This window comes from Lichenostomus cassidix, chromosome 1, assembly GCF_008360975.1.
Source record: "Lichenostomus cassidix isolate B80296 chromosome 1, HeHo_3.0, whole genome shotgun sequence".
Taxonomy (NCBI): Eukaryota; Metazoa; Chordata; class Aves; order Passeriformes; family Meliphagidae; genus Lichenostomus; species Lichenostomus cassidix.
The window spans coordinates 37,047,113-37,064,258 of NC_139479.1; the positions used below are offsets into that span (position 1 = coordinate 37,047,113).

Genomic DNA, 17,146 nt, shown 5'->3' on the forward strand with positions numbered 1-17,146 from the left:
TGTTATAATCTTTCAGAAAATTAGTATCAAAAGGGATGATTTTTGCCCAGTATAAACTGCATGAAGTGTTTGACTCTCTGCAATTGCAAATGCCAAATCCCACTCAGTTCACCTCAGCCCCTCACCCATTGAGGGGAGGATAATGTCTCATACAAAACATGAATGTATGGACTTGGATTTCAAATAATGAAACAATGAGAAATGCAGTAGAAATATCAAACGAGAAGACAAAAGAAAAGGCAAGAAGGATTAAAATGTAACATAAGAACACAAATAAGATGGGTAGGATTCTGTGCTTTTCCTCCTTAAGCCACAGGAGCTAGAAATAAATTCCTCATTCAGAGAAGTGAGGTGTTTGAGAAGTCTGAGCTGCACATTGTCTCTTGCAAATTAATCTAATGTGAGTGCTGCAACTGTAGAAACCTCTGAACATCACTTTTGCAAACAAATACTGTATTTGGACAGAGTCATGTAACTCCAAATCTAGAAACAATTTACATTCTTGTAAATGAATGTTCTTTTACATTCAGAACATAAACAATTAACACACATCAGATTAGAGAAGGACTTCCTGCACTGTGTGTTTTCCCTTGAGATTTTTTAAGGCTTTGCCTCATCTCTCTTCAATAAACAACATTACTTTGGGCACAAAACTTTCAAGACAGGCTTAGTGAAGAAAAGCAAAAAAATTGAACTTATTTTACTTCTCTCAACACGTAGACATAAACCAAGTAACTTTCAGAATTTCATTTAAATTTGAAGTTAAAAAAGAAAGAGATTGCAGTTGATTTTAACAGCTCTATCAGCTCAATTAGAATGCAAATAAATGGGCATGTTTTGGCTCAATTTTAAAATCTGAAGCCTGGAAACTTCTACCAAGTGCAATCTAGGTCTTTCAGAATAAATGTGCTAAAATTAGTGTTTTCATTGTTTAGAATCCCTTCTATTTAAGCTCTCGACAGAAAATGTGTGGCAAAATGCATTACAAATAGGGATAATTTATTATATTTTACAAAAAATTCATTAGCATATTTACAAAGCTCAAGTCAGAAAAATCACGCACAGTCTCCCTTTTTTAATATTTATTTCTTTAAGATGTTTTCTTTTTTATTCCTCTCTTGCTCCGTGTTTTCTTTTTTCTGCCTTCAAACACAGGTTTGGCAGTCACCATGACTACATTTCCCAGGTCTTCATCCTCACCACTTGAGCTACTGCACTCTTTCTTCTCTTTATGGTCTGCTGTCTCTGCTGTGGACATGTTTTTCCTCCTTTTGCTCTTGCCTAAATCTCTGCCTTCAGATTCCTCCACTGAGGAGTCGCTAGAAGTTTCTGAAAGATGCAAATTTCCAACAAAACCACCTCCATATAAAAATTCTTTTCTGGAATCTGAATGTTTTCTTCTCTTTCCACTCTGTACTTTTGCTGCTGCAGCTTGATTTGCACCACCTGAGGTACCTTCCCCTTTCCTTTTCCCAGGCTGTTTAAGTTCCATTTCCATAACAGCAGTGGCCTCCTGAATTTCATCATCTGCTTCTTTTTCCTTTCTCTTCAGACAAGTCACAGCTCTGCGCAGTCTCTGACTTTTAATAGCTTGTTTTTCATGCTGTTCTAGTCTGAAGAATGAATCAATTCGAAGCTGAGTCTATCAAAATAAAACAGAAACACATTTGAATGTTTTTGTGATGCAAATTCCGTTGTTAGCTATAGTATCAAGCATCCAAAAGCAAAGCAGGACAAAGGCCTAATGAAATTAATACATATCAACATAGATGTGAACAATAACATGCATCATTATAGTAACACCCATACTTTATAAGAAATTAGGCAACAAGAACCTTTACATAAAATAAATAATTAGCAAACTCCAGTGAGATTTCACAAATATTGTGTTGCTGGTGATTAGACATATGTTGCCATTGTCAACCCTAATACAGAGGATCTCTGTAGGGCTCTTAAGTATGTCCTTACAAACACATCCTTAGCTTCCAGCTGTTAAAGCAGGATGTTTACTAAGTAAATGCTGTAAGTGCACTTCGCATTTGTGCCTGCAAATGCACGAACACACAGGCTTCTGACTCAAGTTCATTGCACCACATGCTGCTACAGTATAAAGACTGAAGAGTAGAAGTAGCAGTTGTCACACAGCGTGGATTTGCGCTATTCAACCACAGCTTTTTCTTTACACTAAGTCAGTACTCTACTTTTTCCCTAAAATTGTCTGAGACACACACTTCCAAAAGATATTCCAGTCAACCTGAAAGTACATCTGTTTAACTATGGAGTTTCATAGTTTTTGCTCCTTTAAGTGATACAGAGAACCTAGAACACTGATTTAGACAATGTTTCTATCTTGTGTATGGCAAAAGGAGAAAATAATCTTATATTGGGGATCAATTTTACAACCCACTTTGACAGCTATCACAGCAGGCATTACTATTCATTTTCAAGTGTTATTAAAGTTGACAGAACATTTATTTGGAAATTAGAGTAATATTATTAATGGGCACTTGCTCAACAGTTCAGCCCACACTCCTCCTCGAAGGATGTGTATAGCAACAAATGGGCAGCATAACTTCACCAAAATCTTAGGGGCACTTTTATAAATACTTTTTAGAGACAGCACACTGTCTTCTAGAAGTACTAAAGTAGCTTGAGGTACCTGTAGCTTCCACTATGTCTAGAACAAACAGCAGCTTGGACTTGAGATAGGTGCTCTATAGGTAAGAAAACTTGAAATCAACAATTGAAATTATGCAGAGTCCCCTCACAGTGCACTCAAATCATACAGAAATGAAGTCTAGAAAAGTAAGTTTAATGACTTTTTAAAAAAAATTACATATATATAAATATTTAAAACCGTATGACCAAAGCCCAGCTTCTGAGAAAGGTATTTTACTTCAAATAATACCTACTGTTCTTTTCAAAATGCTTCTCTCATAATTTTACAGTTACCCTTAAATACAAGTAGTTTTTTTTACTTCACCTGCTGCAAGTTCAGCTGTTTCATCACAGGCAAAAGAATTCCATCTATCTTTGTCCTAGTCCAGCCAAAGTGATCCTTGCAGAATGTGCAGAAAGTTAAGGAACTTTACAAAATGGCTATGACTGGTATTTTGTAAGCACATAAAATGAAAATTCCCAAAGTAAACAATGTCTGGAGGAAAAAATGATCCACTTCAAAGCTTTTTGTACTACAAAATCAGTCAAAAGACTCTCAGTTAAAACAACATATTACAATCACACTGCTACATCTCCATTAGTTACAGAACTTTTTCTCTAATATCAACATTTCCAAAAGCATGTGTCAGTGAAGACAAAACTCACTTTGGCTACATGGTATTGCCATAACACAAAATGCTTATAAAAAAACCTTATTTTTATACTTACACCCACTGGAAGTTTCATTTACTGTTTAAAACACTATCAGCGCTGCATTCATTGCCATCTACTTTTCATCCATTCACTGCAGCTCAGACTGCAACAGGTGCAAAAACTAGACATTATTGGAAGAAATGCAGAGAATAACTATGGATAAAGTGCAGACTGAAACACCATTTCTGTCTAGGCTTTCAAACTTATTTGTGAAAAATGGCAAACAAACAGAGGGAGTGTGCAAACAATTCTACTCTAAGCCTAGAAACAGGCACACGACAGTTATAGAAACTTAATATGACTACTCATCAGTTCAGCTACAAGATTCTCTTGCATGCAAAGTGAGGCAGCCTCCTCTCCAGGAGGGCAGAGCAGCCCTGAGTGCCACACATGCATGGTTGCATTCCCTTCCATTCCAGAGCTGGTATCATTTTAGGGGAGCACATGCAGGACCTTGGGGCCCCTCACACCACATAGATGTTAAAAACCTGACGCTCCATTACTGACTCATGAATTTTGCGTACTTTCACCTAACAAGTAAAAGGATATTCTCTGATCTGCTCTACATCAGGCTTTCCCCAGATGAATGAACCCCTTGATTCATCCACCACAGGTTTCAGGTATGCTTCTGCCACTGCTGGATTTGGGAAACCTGAATAAAGCTGCAGCTCCTGCAGTTTCTTCTTGACCTTGGTATCACGTGGATTAGGCCTCAATTTCTTATTCTTCTGAGCCTCATTCCACCACTCACTGAAAAACAGAGAAAATTACCAATTTGCCTCATAAAATAAAATTTGAAATATCAAGAACCACCATGCTAATTTCAATAGCCTTATTCTCCCTACTTCAGTTACTACAAGAGATGAGGTAGAAAATTTCCAAATGAACAATGACCAAAGGGACAAACAATCTAAAAAGTAGAAAAGACAAAGCATACACATTAAATACAGCCACTGTAAGCCACAGAAGCAAACATCACCTGGATTCCCCATAAGCTGCAAAACAGAAGGCCCCAACTTCAGCCTCACTTGCAGAGGATGTTCCACACACAATGGTTATTTTTGGAGGTTTTTTTGGTACACAAGGAAAAGAAAGGAAAAAAAAAAAACTTCTAAGCATCCTTGCCATTGCCAATACAGCTGCCTCAGCCTTCTTCAAATCTTGTTTTTGCCCACACCCTACCTGCCTGTCTCTTTCCAGGTCATCCATCCCTCACTCAAGTGCCTTTTCTCTTATGAGCAAGCTACAGCAACCTATCACAAACTCTGGGAGAACGAACCTCTGCTCCACTATGGATCCAGCCCCCCAATCAGCTCTGAGCCAGATGCACAGTTCTACAGCTGTTCTATTGTCTGCAATAGTCACACTGTGATTGGTATATCAACCTGTCACCTGATTTACCTGTCATTCCAAATAGTGATATAATACAGCTAACTCAGTCCCATTAATGATGGTCAATGATGGTCATATGTTTTGCTGCATGCTTAAGCATCAGAAAAGCATATTCATTAATAGCCATAATATGGAGAGACAAAAAAGCAAAACATACGCGAATTTTAAGAGAGGTTCCAAGCCACGCCCAGGAAATTCATTTAAAATCTCCATTGCTGTTACAAAGCCAACATTTGGGATGCCCTCAGTGTAGTCACTTCCAAGCAAGTATGCCAAATTAATTAGCTTGCTTCTATCCAACCCTGAAAAAAAAAGTGTGTGGATTCAGCTCTTATTATCTTACAAATTTAAAAAACATTATCTGAGAGGCAAAAACTGAAAGGAACACAAAGGCATTAACTCCATAAAATTATATTTAATACAACATCAGAATTTGTCATATTATATTCTGGAGCAGCATCAATATGCTCCTGCTAGCTTAAGCACCAATAGTTGTGCTAACTTGGCAAATACATCTTGCCAAAATTAATATGTCAAAATGGACATCAGGAGGAATGTTTTCATGGAAACGATTGTTAAACATTATAATGGACTGTGGAGTGAGGTGGTGGAGTCACCATCCCTGGAAGTGTTCAAGAAACGACTGGATGTGGCACTTAGTGCCATGGTCTAGTTGACAAGGTGGTGAACAGCCAAAGACTGACCTTGATGATCTCAGAGTTCTTTTCCATCCTAAATAATTCTGTGATTCTGCAATTTCAAAATTCAGAGTTGCTAAGATATATATTTTTTACATTTATTTAATCCAGTCACTGTTCTGTTCTCATCTAACGCTGACCTGAATTTAGTAAAGCCAGACTCAAATAAAAACTTTATGTTTGAATTTTGGTCCATAATATAAATGCTTCTGATTTCCAGAAGTGATCTTCAACTGGGAGTCTTTTGCTCTGTGCTGGTACAGTTACTAAGATGACCAGAAGAGCCCACAAAACAGCCAGAAAGAAGGAAGAACTCAGCTGACCACCTCTATTTGATAGGCTGTAAGGTCTGAGGCAACCACACTGATTTTTAGTGACCAGCTTCAAGAGTTTAGATTTGAAAAAATAATTTTAAAAAAATTCCATGCAGAAAAGGAGGGATGTGAGTCTAAACACACATCATCATGCTAGTCATGACACCCATCAGCTGTCCACTATGCATGGGAATGAAGGAGAAGCACAAGACTGCAGAAGAATGTGACATAAAGACTGATGATTATTTTTTCCCAATGAATAAATAAATAAAAGCTTTGGCTTATCACATTAAAACCAGTTAAAAATCACAGACATGCTTTTACAGCAATCCTTTCCAATTAAGCTACAGTAGCATACTTAAGTAGGGGAAAAATATTTCATTCAATTTGCTGGAAGAAGCCAAAGACACATTTTTCACCACATAAAAATGTTATGAAATTTTACATGCTAAAGATATTAAAATATTATTTCAAAGTCTATAGCCTCTCAAATTGAAAATGTCAAAACTGATTTTAAAAGAGTTCTGCTCAAGACATTATAACAAGTTTAAATTGGCTCATATTTTGCCTAATACGCGATGTGACACTGAAGCTTAGTTCAACAAAATTGGCAACAATTTGATTAGACTAGTTTGAGAGCAATCTGAAAGAAGAAAAAAATGTCAGTGTCAGCTATATGAAAAATGTTTTACAGAGCATAAATGTATTCCAGATCCTCTTTTAATACATTACGTCTCAGTATGCTCAAAACTAACTTCCATTTCCAGAAGACTAAAAATCTGATGGCATCAGAATATCATTTTCCCACCACATTAGAAAAGTCATGCTAACATTTACCCAGAAGCTAGTATAACAGTTCATATCTCCAGCCTTGATGATCATCCCACTAACTCAGTATATTAAATGTAGGTGTCTGCAAATTCAGGGGAGGTCATCTTGCAGTAAAACAGCAACCTAACTGAATGGCTTTAAAGAATCTGCAAAAAACAGACACTGTAATAAGGGACACAAAATTCTGTAGACTGTATTTAACAAATCAATACCTGAGGCTTACCTAGCTGGTTCTGAAAGTCAACATACTGATAATATTCTACATATTTGTCCTGACTGAAGAAATTTTTATAAACGTGTCGTCCACCAAATAACCAAACGTCACTGTCATCGGTGATTGTGCCAGAGGTCTGATCAGTAAGATCCAGCATGGCACACTGTGCCTCTGCCTCCGTAGGAGCTTCAATATACGGAATGCCAAACAGACGGAGGAGCTCCTGTAGGATGGAAGGAAAACAGTTAATAATTCATCAGAAGAATTAAATTCTAATATACTTCTGCTTGACTCAGAACTGTTAGATTCCCACTTGAGAGTTATTTAATATTTGACAGCAAACCTTAAACTTCCAGTAAAAAGTGCCAAACTCAGTTAAGTCAAGGGGGAATCCCCACTCAAGTCCTCTCAAGCAGACAGTGCCACATAAGACAAGCACTACTTGAGCACACTTTTACCAAATGGTTTGAGAATCTGCTATCTTAATTACACAAGCATACTTAAGTATTGCTTTGCACAGCAAGGAGCAAACTCCATATATTACAATTATGTGGGCTCCATGAAAGAAAGATGCAGATTAAATATAAAAAGTAAAATAAAAAAAATCATATTTAAGAAAATATTTGGTCATCACTTTATCTAAGAAAGTAGTATGAAAGAATATAAGAAACATTCATATCAAACAGGAAACAGTGGGAAGACTAATCATTCCTTGGATAGTGTTTTGATATGCCTCTACTTTGACAGATTTTTGCTTTTATGGAATACATTACTTAATGTCAGTTACATATCTCACACACACACTAGGGTTACAGACTTATGTAAGTTACACAAGTTTGGATCATGTTCTTCACTCAGATGGCTTTTGAGGCTTGACAGAATCAGTCTCAAGACTTTTAATTTTTACTTTCATTAAGAATAAAAGCACAGGATCAAAACACTTGCAACTATAATGGTGTGCCTATGATTATATGGCATGTAATATTACAAAAGCAATCTACTGGCCTTTAAAAAAATCACCTGAAAAAACAAGTATGTGCAAATATTCAACCAAGATCAAAATATCATTTTAAAACGACCTAAACTGTCCCATTAAGGAAAAAAACCAAGCACTTACATATCTGTTAGCATAAGTTTATTACATCACAGACACTATCACTAGTCTACTATATTATGGGTATGTTAACGCAGATACATTGTATTAACCTTGGAACACTAATACTGACACAAAAGTAACTTATTCAGGCATTACTGGTGAGAATCCTCAAATTGCTTACTCAGGGCACAAACTATACAGACTTCTTGTCATTTTTTACCTTTTAATCCCATGGGGAAATCACAGTTCACCTAACACACAGACTGCATCAATTCTTTTTGCTGCTGAATATAGCTTCCTAATATTTTTTGCTCATTTTGCACCTTTCACAAAAACAGGCAAAGATCAAAATGGCCCAACCTTTAAAAGATATACTGACTTATATATGCTTAAAAGATATACTGACTTATCCATAACTATATTATTATTTTATAATGTTGTTACACTTACTCAAAATTATTGGAGTTCAAGATTACCTCAGCATTGTCAATATTTTAAATCAAGCAAACTGAAGAAAACAAGCTCGTAAGAAGAAAAAAGGTGACCTATGACTAAGAAAAAAATTACTAACAGCTTTTGAGTAAGTGACTGGAGTGGAGGGAGGAAACAAATCAAATGACTCAACAAATACTACCTGGCTTTCCAAGAACATCTGTCCTGTTACAGAAGCAGCAACACGTTCCTGCTGCTGTTTTTGAGACTGAAGCGTATTCTGCTCAGCTGAGAGGTCCTTTTCTAATTCTTCTAGTTCTTCCTGAATTTAGAAACCAAGATTATTATTATTTCAACAATTCATGTATACTTAGCAAAGCACTAAGTCTCCAACGACAATTATTCTAGAGGTATATGAACCATTAATTTACAGTAGGAAGCTGTTATATCTTCTCTAATGCAGCAAATTGTAAGACCAGAGATGGCTCTAGTCATCAATGTGCTAAAACCTTGAAGTTTTCCCTTGACTTTAGGGAGATTATGATTAACCATCTTTAAAGAAAGATCAGTTCCCATACAATTAGATACATATGTAAGAAAGCAATGAACCAGTAAGAAGCTGTCTAATAGTTTTCCTTAATAACTACTTGGAGACAAAGCACTCCATTATAAGCTCAAAACAAGAAACAAGGAGTTACCAAACTGATGTCTTGCCACTCATCCACTGCATCTTTACCATCAGCTTCTCTTTCAACATTCTGAGTGTCTCCCAACTGCACTTCGTCAGATTCCTTCAGCAAGTCCTGTGTGACAACATCAGGTCTGTCTGCCTCCACTTCTGAAGGCACCGTTTCATCATTGACTTTTTCATCATATTTAGTAGGAAACTCAGCCTCATTACTGCTTTCAGCATCCACTTCAATAAAGCTTCCTATTAAAGGAAAATAGAAACTTGCACACATTCTTAACTTGGGCAGAGATTTTTTTTTCCTATATACAGTATAAGAATAATATAAAGATTGTGAAATTGCATAAGCCAAGTGGCTGATTGTTAATACACCAGTTAAGTTCAAGGTACACAACAACATGCTTTCCTGACTCTCCATATTCTATACTCAGGTTTCAATGATAAAATGTGACATTAAGGGGAAAAACATAGCTCAGATCTTCTTTATGCCTCCTACACATCTGGGAGTAGATGTATTTTAAAGCATTTCTTACTTCAAGAAAAGGTTATCTTTGACTGACTACACATACAATATGGTCCTATTTTCTTATACTTTCACACAATTAAAAAGCACATACCATCAGAATCACTGTCTTCAGACTGTGATATCCCTTCTCTTTCTTTCTTAGGATCTCTTGCTTCTGGAATAAATCTAATATCCTCAGATACATTCTCCTTTGTTTCTGAAATTTCTTCCTCTGTATTTTCAGACATTTTCAAGTTTTCCTCATTTTTAGAAAGGTCTGTTTCAGCATGAATCAAAGCCTCTATACTAGTTTTCACAGGGGAACAGCTTGGCTTCTGTGCACACAAATTCATATCCTTATCTCCCAGAGATTTTAAGTCCATTTTGGAATCATTTTTTTCTAAGTCTTCTTTGCCTTTTCTACTATTGTCAATATAAGAATAATTTTCTGCTCTGGATATACTGGTATCATTTGGTGAAATACCATTTTCAGAACCATTTTCTTCCTTGTTTACATCTTCTGTGTCTTTTCTAGTATTGTTAATGTAAGTTTCAGCTATGGATATACTGGTGTCCTTGGGTGGAATATGATTTTCTGAATAATTTTCTTCACTGGCTACATCTTCCTTGACTTTTCTAGTATTTTCAATAGCAGAATAATTTTCATCTCTGGATATACCAGTGTCTTTGGCTGTAATATGATTTTTTTTCAACTCCTGACTCTTCTGTTCAAATTCAGCATCTTGCACAGTCACTTGGATTGGTGAGCAAATTGTAGCTGTAGGAATGTTTTTTCTCTCCTTAACTTCAGGAATCTGCTCTTCCTCATCTGAGCTACAAAGCAGAAAATCCTTCACTTCTGTTTTTTCTGATAGCACCTCATTAGCTGTTGCAGTAACAACTTCCTCCCTTTTATCATCTTCACTGAGAGCTTGCTGAATTGCCCGCAATGTTCTTGGAGACACACTGCCTTCCTCTGATACAAGTTGGTTCACGTTCAATTCTCTTGTGTCCAGTTCTTCTTCTGAGCTGCTTTCTACCATAGCTGCCTGGATAGCAAGCAAAGTCCGAGGAGAGGGGGGTGCTGTCACTACACTGTCATCTTTCTCTGTCTGCACCTTGTCAGATGCAGCCAGCTTTGCATTAGCAGGAGATTCATTGGTTTTATTTAATTTAGTAGAATCATGCATTTTTGATGAGGGTCCTGCAGTAGTTTCCAAGTCTCTACTCATAGCTTCTTTTGCTTGAATACCTGAAAAAAAGTTTTTTGTTGAAAAAAACTGCTTTATAATAACATTCCATTTTACATAATGAATGTCATTATATAAAGATTAATAAATCATTTTTCTACAGGTTTACTGATCACAGTTACTGATGTATTACAGTAATGCACACTTCATACAAAGTACTGGCCACATGAACCAATAAACAATATTCAGGTTTTTCTTAAAACTGCCAGTTGCAGAGTACACACTCCAAACAACAGATTTTACAAAATTAAGACCTGACATACCCTTTATCAGAATATAGTGAGAAGTCTCTTCAGAGACCACCCTCCTTGATTCCACTTCTTTCACAAAACCACCTTCATTTTCATATTGTGTTTGGATTTCACCCGAATGCTGTTGATTCATTTCTTTTTGTACATTTTCTATGCACCGATTGAGGTTGCTTTTTTTAAGCAAACCCCTAAGCTGGTACTGGGAAAATTCATCAGAGTCCTCAAAAAAACAAAACAAAACAAACAAGTCAATTGAAATAAAGCACCCCTTTTAAGCAAAAACCAATTCCCACACGCTTCCAGAGTGTGGGAATTCTTTCAAAAGTTCCTTTAAGCAGCAAACATTTGTCTTTCACTGGCTGCTGCACTCCCAAGCAAAAGCAATACCATACTGGCAACACACAACAATTCTGAAAGATACCAGTAGTTCTGAATGCTGGCTAAATAGGAGATCTCAATTTTGTGACCAAAAAAACTCAGCTGGTTATCAGAGCTCACCCCCAACCTTAAAAATAAAAAAGTAAGTAAAAGAGAATCCACATGGGAATCATTTCTAAATTATGGCTCTTAGCTTACACTTGGACACAAGCCATCATATGATCTGATATGTATTGTACTTTCAAAATATCACTGTTGAAGTGGCACTGTAGGATTTCCCATTTGTCTCTGAACAGCTTCAACACATCTGCCTAAGTTAAAAAAGCCTTTTCCCAACTGCCAGCTCCTCTAACAACCTCAGGGTTTGGGATCCAAACTGTGTTCATTCTGCCTGGTTCATCCACATCAGTAGTATGTTATGCAATCTTGGGCATAATGCTGATGAAGCATGAAACACAGCATGACTTTTTCCATTTTTGCCAAATTGAATTAGCTGTGTTAATTTTAGTGGAAATCAAGAAATAAGGACATTAAGAGTCATTATCTCATTGGATTTTTTTTTCTCATCTAAGTAACATATCTTATTAAATAGTCCAGGACATAAAGCTTTGCAGATGTAATACTCTTTCTTCATCTGCATTAATAGCTCTATTCTGATGCCTTGAAAGCTATTTTAAACATTACCTCTGGCATTGCTTCAAAAAACGTTCTTCTTCGCTTTGTAAGTTCTTTAATATCAGTCAGGATCTCATGTTTTATTTCTGGAGGCAGCTTGTGGAAGTCTTCTGACTCAATATCTACAGAGTAAGGATTTTCACATAACTGTTCCTATAAAAATAGAAAACAATACATATTTTACATTACAGCACAACAAAAATAATAAAATATTTAGAGTATCATTTCAAACAAGACAAAAAAAAAACCCAAAGAACTTTATTGCTACTTCCCATATGGGGAAGAAAACAAGAAAAAAACAAGTAACTACTATGTAACAAAATAAGGTTAAGTACCTCATCGATGTACACCATACAAAGAAACTTGGTTTTATTCTTTTTACAAAAAGATACTTAGTATAAATCACAGCAGCAGGTGATATAGGCTCGGCTATTCTGATTTAATTTTTTCAAAGAGGTTCCCCTTCTTAATAAGAATTACTTCAAAGATAAACAGTCTTTCCATGAGTTTTTTCCATTTCTATTCTTTTTCTTTTTTAATTGATGAAAGCAGAGATAATTTTTTAATTTACGATGTCTCCTTCTTAGGTTATGTATTTCTCTTCTCCTCTTCCTAGAAGATCAGCACAACAGAAGCAAATATGGAATTTATCTGTGAAAACTCAAGGACTGAAATGTTTCAACTTCAGTTCACATTTAGAGAAGCACTTATGGAATTCTGTTAAATATGCTTTTACATGCATAAACGTGTGCGCAAATGCATGTATTTCACTTTCATTGGTACAAAAACCAATGTCTTCTCCATATGTTCAGAGGAAGTAGTAAAAAGAAAAAGAAAGGATAGCATGAGAATTTTCTATTCTGCTGTATTCTAGTGGAGAAATTAAATTTATATTTCCTTATTAATAGGAATTCTCAGAGTACTGAAAATTAACTTGTTTGCTACAGTAAGACCTATATCTCCAAACAATTGGATCTTTTTAAGTTTTTTTGTTTGTCTTTTAGGCATAGCACATGAATGAGAGGATTGTTTACAGTAACAGGGCAACTATGTTGCACTTACTTGCAACATCATTTTTTGGCTCATTCTCATTTGCCATTCTTTTTCTTCCTCCTCATCTGAGCTAAAAATCACAAAAAGAAAACAAAAAGTGTAGATATTTACCCAGGAAATTAGAGTTTCTATTTTAAGCAAAAAGACATTAGTCATCCCTTCACAGTTAAGTACAAAAATTCACAGCATCAAACATACATTTATATACAAACACATATACAAATACATACACAGGTCAAAAAGATCTCAGCAGAAAGTAAGAAGGCAGACTGATATCAGTTAAGACCGGATGGAGACAACTGTTGCTGTTTAGATCATGAAATGATTCTTACTTCGTCAGCATTTGAGGTATACAAAAGCAGAGATGTGCAAAGAATAACCTCCAGGGCAACTTCACATTCTCACTTAGTGTTATTTAAGAAGATGTCACAAATGTGACAAGTACAAACAAGTACAGACAAAGCCTGCCTCTGCTGAACATGTTAATACAAAACAGAATCAAGCTGCCACACAAGCAGCCGCCACCCAAGCTTGAATAATCCATCCCATTTAGTTGTACAGACATGGCCACAGATACTGAGGTAAAACCTCCATCCTTAAATATGAATCCAGTGTAGAAATTTAATCTGTGGGCTGAAAGCTTCTTCTGTTACTTTCCCATAAATAACTAGAAGGCTTCTATATTGAAAAAGAAACTGAAATAAAATCTAAGTCAAAAAACACACTTTATATATATATATGTTAGAGTGTCTCATACGTCAAAGGCCTTTCAGCAGCATCAAAAAGTGTGGTTTACACATTTATCCAAGTTTATTATAAGACATTCAAGCTATTTTTCTTAATTCTACCTACCTATTCTTCTCTTCATCCTCCAAAGTAGGCAATACATACATATCATCAATTCCTTCTCTTCGAGCTTGTGTAATACTGGGCAAAGCTTCATTGCTTAGGGAAAAAAAGAAAAAACAAAACAGCAATTAACAGCTTCAAAAATACTTACCTCTCACTTATAAACAAAGGAAAAATAATTTTTATTCTTGCCTTTTGCCTTTAAGAGCAGTTTTGATAACGTGTCTCTTCAAAAGTGTTTTCAAGAGTTTCTCTGTAGTCTTCCTGGAATCACTGATGGCAACTTCCTTTCTTTGTCTTCGCTTAGCCTATGAAAATAAGATTAACACCAACAAGATTTTGCTAGATGCTGAACATGCATATCCAGTGAATCCCTATTAAAATTCTGTGTGCTGAGCCAATGAGCTACTCCTAACTCATCCTACACCACTGGGGACATAGCACTCAGAGCCTTTAAATCTATGTCTATTTCTTCTGTGGGACTCAGGAACAGCTTGCAGCTTCTGGGTACAAAGGCCTGCAGAAGTGCATCCAGGTCCATTCTGGAGCACAACCCAGGCTTCTGCCATCACCTACTTCTCTGCAACCTGGCTTCTATGCAAATCAAACCTGCCAAGATCAAAAGAGAGCTGCTGCATGCTCCAAGAGCTGACCCAGGCTGGGACTGAAAAGGATACCTGCAAAGCCCTACATCCTCACAGCTCAGAAACGTAAGCAGAACAACAGGAAGGAAAAGGAAAATGGCTGCATACTATCAGCAGACATACATCTTTTGCATTGCAATGTCTCACAAAGGTACCTACCAAGGTTTGTCTCTTCAGAAGAGGTGCCTCTCCATCAAAAACAAAGACAGGTCGAATCCGGAAAAACAGTAACTTGCAGAGTCGATGAAACAGAGTGAGGAGGTGAGCATTCCGCACGGAAATACCACCACGATCTCTGGCTCCCTTTATTGCTTGGTTCAACCAAATACTGATATCTTAGAGAACCATTGAGAGGAAAAAATGTGCTCTCTTACACATATACCACATTGAGAGCTCCTATAAAGTACACATATCTGACTGAATGGCTTTTGCCCACAGCTCTAGGCTTGTCTTATCGAAACCAAGATTATCCACATAGCTACAAACTTGGAAGAAGAATAAATCATCTCCCCTACTGCCCTGCATGGAAAGCATAGTGGAAGCAAAAGGCAGCAAATACCTCCCCAGTTATTTTTACAGGCAAATGAAGGGTAACTTCCTTCCACATCTTTACAGCATTTAACCAAGTATACAGGACAGGAAAGCAGATGCATAAGTATTAAAACATTTTCATCTTGTAGTTCAACTGACAGTAGCACTATTAATTGTAAAGTGTAAGACTCCATAGTCCAACACTTGTATAACCAACCTATTAAAAAAGTCTGTTTTATAAAAGGTGAAAATATAAAGAGCTTAGCTAGTTTCACATATTATAAAGCAAAAGGTCCATTTACCAAAACGCTGGAGATTTAAATGTAATAATAACAATGATTTTCTAAAAATAGATAATCACTTATTTATAAGGTAAATAGTTAAAATAACCTCCCTTGGAACTTCGGTTCACCAGCTTTACTTCAAAGTAAAGGATACCAACAGCAAGAATTTTCCCTTCCAGCGTTTCTGGGTTTATAGGTCTCCCGGTGCATTCAAGCAGCTTCCAAAGTCCTTGAACTCCCATTGTCCTTTCTTAGCTGCTGTGAGAGAAAATCTGCGAGGCACAAAGGGAGGAATAACCCACAGATCACAAGGCCCGCGACTGCTTTATTTATGCAAACAGAAATAACGAGGCAGCCGCTCAGGCCGGGACAGGCAGGGACAGGGGCTGGCGGGGGTCGCGGTCCCGGACCTGCATCGGGGAGCGGATCCTGGCGCAGGGACGCGGAAGGGACGCGGAAGGGACGCGGAAGGGACCCGGAACGGAAGATGAACGCCCAACAGCCTCCGCCCCGCGCAGCGAGCGCACGCCCAACCCGGCACAGCCCCGCGGGCCGCCGGGAACCGCCGTGCGCGGGGCGGAGCAGGCGCAGGCCCGGCCGGGAGCAGCCGACACAGCCCGCCCACAGCCCGCCCACAGCCCGCCCACAGCCCGCCCACAGCCCGCCCACAGCCCGCCCCTCACAGCGCGGCCGGGCGGCACCGGTGACCTCCCGCTCTCCGACTGCGGGCGGCGCCGCGGTTCCTGAGGCCGGTGAGCTCCTCGGCTGCCCAGACAGCAGAGAACAGAATCGGTCATGTTGGGAAAGATCTCTGAGATCCTCGAGTCCAACCTGTGACCGAACGTCACTTTGTCAACTAGACCATAGTCCAGATACCACGTCCAGTCTTTCATTAAACACCTCCAAGGACGGTGACTGCACCACCTCCCTGGGACCCGCTTCCAATATCTAATCACCTTCCTGTGAAGAAATTCCCTTATGTCTAGCCTAAACCTCACCTGGTGCAGCTTGAGGCCATCTCCTCTCGTCCTGTCACTGGGAGCAGAGGTCGATCCCCACCTAGCTACAGCTCCCTTGCAGATGGTTGTAGAGAGCGATAAGGCCACTCCGAGCCTCCTCTTCTCCAGGCTAAACAAACACAGCTCCCTCAGCCACTTCTCCCAGGACTTGTGCTCCAGACCCTTTACTGGCTCTGTTGCCCCTCTCTGGATGAAGAACAAAAAATGCCTCCTGTCACGGAACAAAATCCCACGACGCAGAACAAAGGAAGTCCTGTTTCCCACCCATCCCCACAAGCATGATTTTCCCCATAGCTTGTTCTCTTCCCTGTTCTGCCCCCACCACAGCCCCAGTGCCCCTCACTGCATGCACACACCTCCTGGTAATCCCTAGGGAAAGGTCCCTGCAGCACAACCCCAAGGACACACAGCTGCTTCCTGCTAATGCTGGAAGAATCTACACTACATGCTCCATAGATGAAGTGTGACAGTCTCCAGCCCAAGAGCAAAATAACTGTAAAACCAGAATTCCATCACAGAGCAGCCAGCTACCATCAGAGGAGAGACTCTGTTTCCCAGTGCAACTATCAATACTTATAAGCAGAAGTTATGAGCCACACATAGAACTCTGGCTATGTAAGTCCTAAATCCCCTAAAGAACACAGCTCAAGTACTCTACACAAAGCTGAAA

The 17,146-nt window shown here is 38.2% G+C and overlaps 1 protein-coding gene across 3 annotated transcripts; it reads right to left on the reverse strand.

The window, feature by feature from the left end:
- Positions 1–978: 978 nt before the first annotated feature.
- ERCC5 (ERCC excision repair 5, endonuclease) lies at positions 979–16,019 on the reverse strand. 3 transcript variants are annotated; one of them, XM_085056749.1, is made up of 16 exons: positions 15,868–16,019; positions 15,612–15,729; positions 14,802–14,977; positions 14,191–14,306; positions 14,002–14,094; positions 13,159–13,219; positions 12,106–12,249; positions 11,056–11,263; positions 9,655–10,794; positions 9,048–9,280; positions 8,552–8,671; positions 6,831–7,044; positions 4,922–5,066; positions 3,920–4,122; positions 2,984–3,066; positions 979–1,642 (listed from the first exon to the last, which is right to left on the reverse strand). In XM_085056749.1, the coding sequence occupies exons 2-16, from the start codon at positions 15,697–15,699 to the stop codon at positions 1,091–1,093; spliced, it is 3,576 nt and encodes a 1,191-aa protein (XP_084912875.1). In that variant the 5' UTR covers positions 15,700–15,729; positions 15,868–16,019; the 3' UTR covers positions 979–1,090. The 3 variants fall into 3 exon arrangements, with proteins under 3 accessions (XP_084912875.1, XP_084912880.1, XP_084912889.1); XM_085056754.1 differs by lacking the exon at positions 15,868–16,019 and having other exon boundaries at positions 15,612–15,860; XM_085056763.1 differs by lacking the exons at positions 13,159–13,219; positions 14,191–14,306; positions 14,802–14,977; positions 15,612–15,729; positions 15,868–16,019.
- Between the last annotated feature and the right edge of the window lie 1,127 nt (positions 16,020–17,146).

Bases quoted from the DNA above. Each gene is read 5' to 3' on its own strand.
- ERCC5 (XM_085056749.1), bottom strand. From the start codon at position 15,699: ATGGGAGTTCAAGGACTTTGGAAGCTGCTTGAATGCACCGGGAGACCT. The intron at 14,307-14,801 runs GTAGGTACCTTT...TTATTTTCATAG, and splicing joins TTCTGAAGAGACAAACCTTG to GCTAAGCGAAGACAAAGAAA. The intron at 12,250-13,158 runs GTAAGTGCAACA...CTATTTTTATAG, and splicing joins GCCAAAAAATGATGTTGCAA to GAACAGTTATGTGAAAATCC.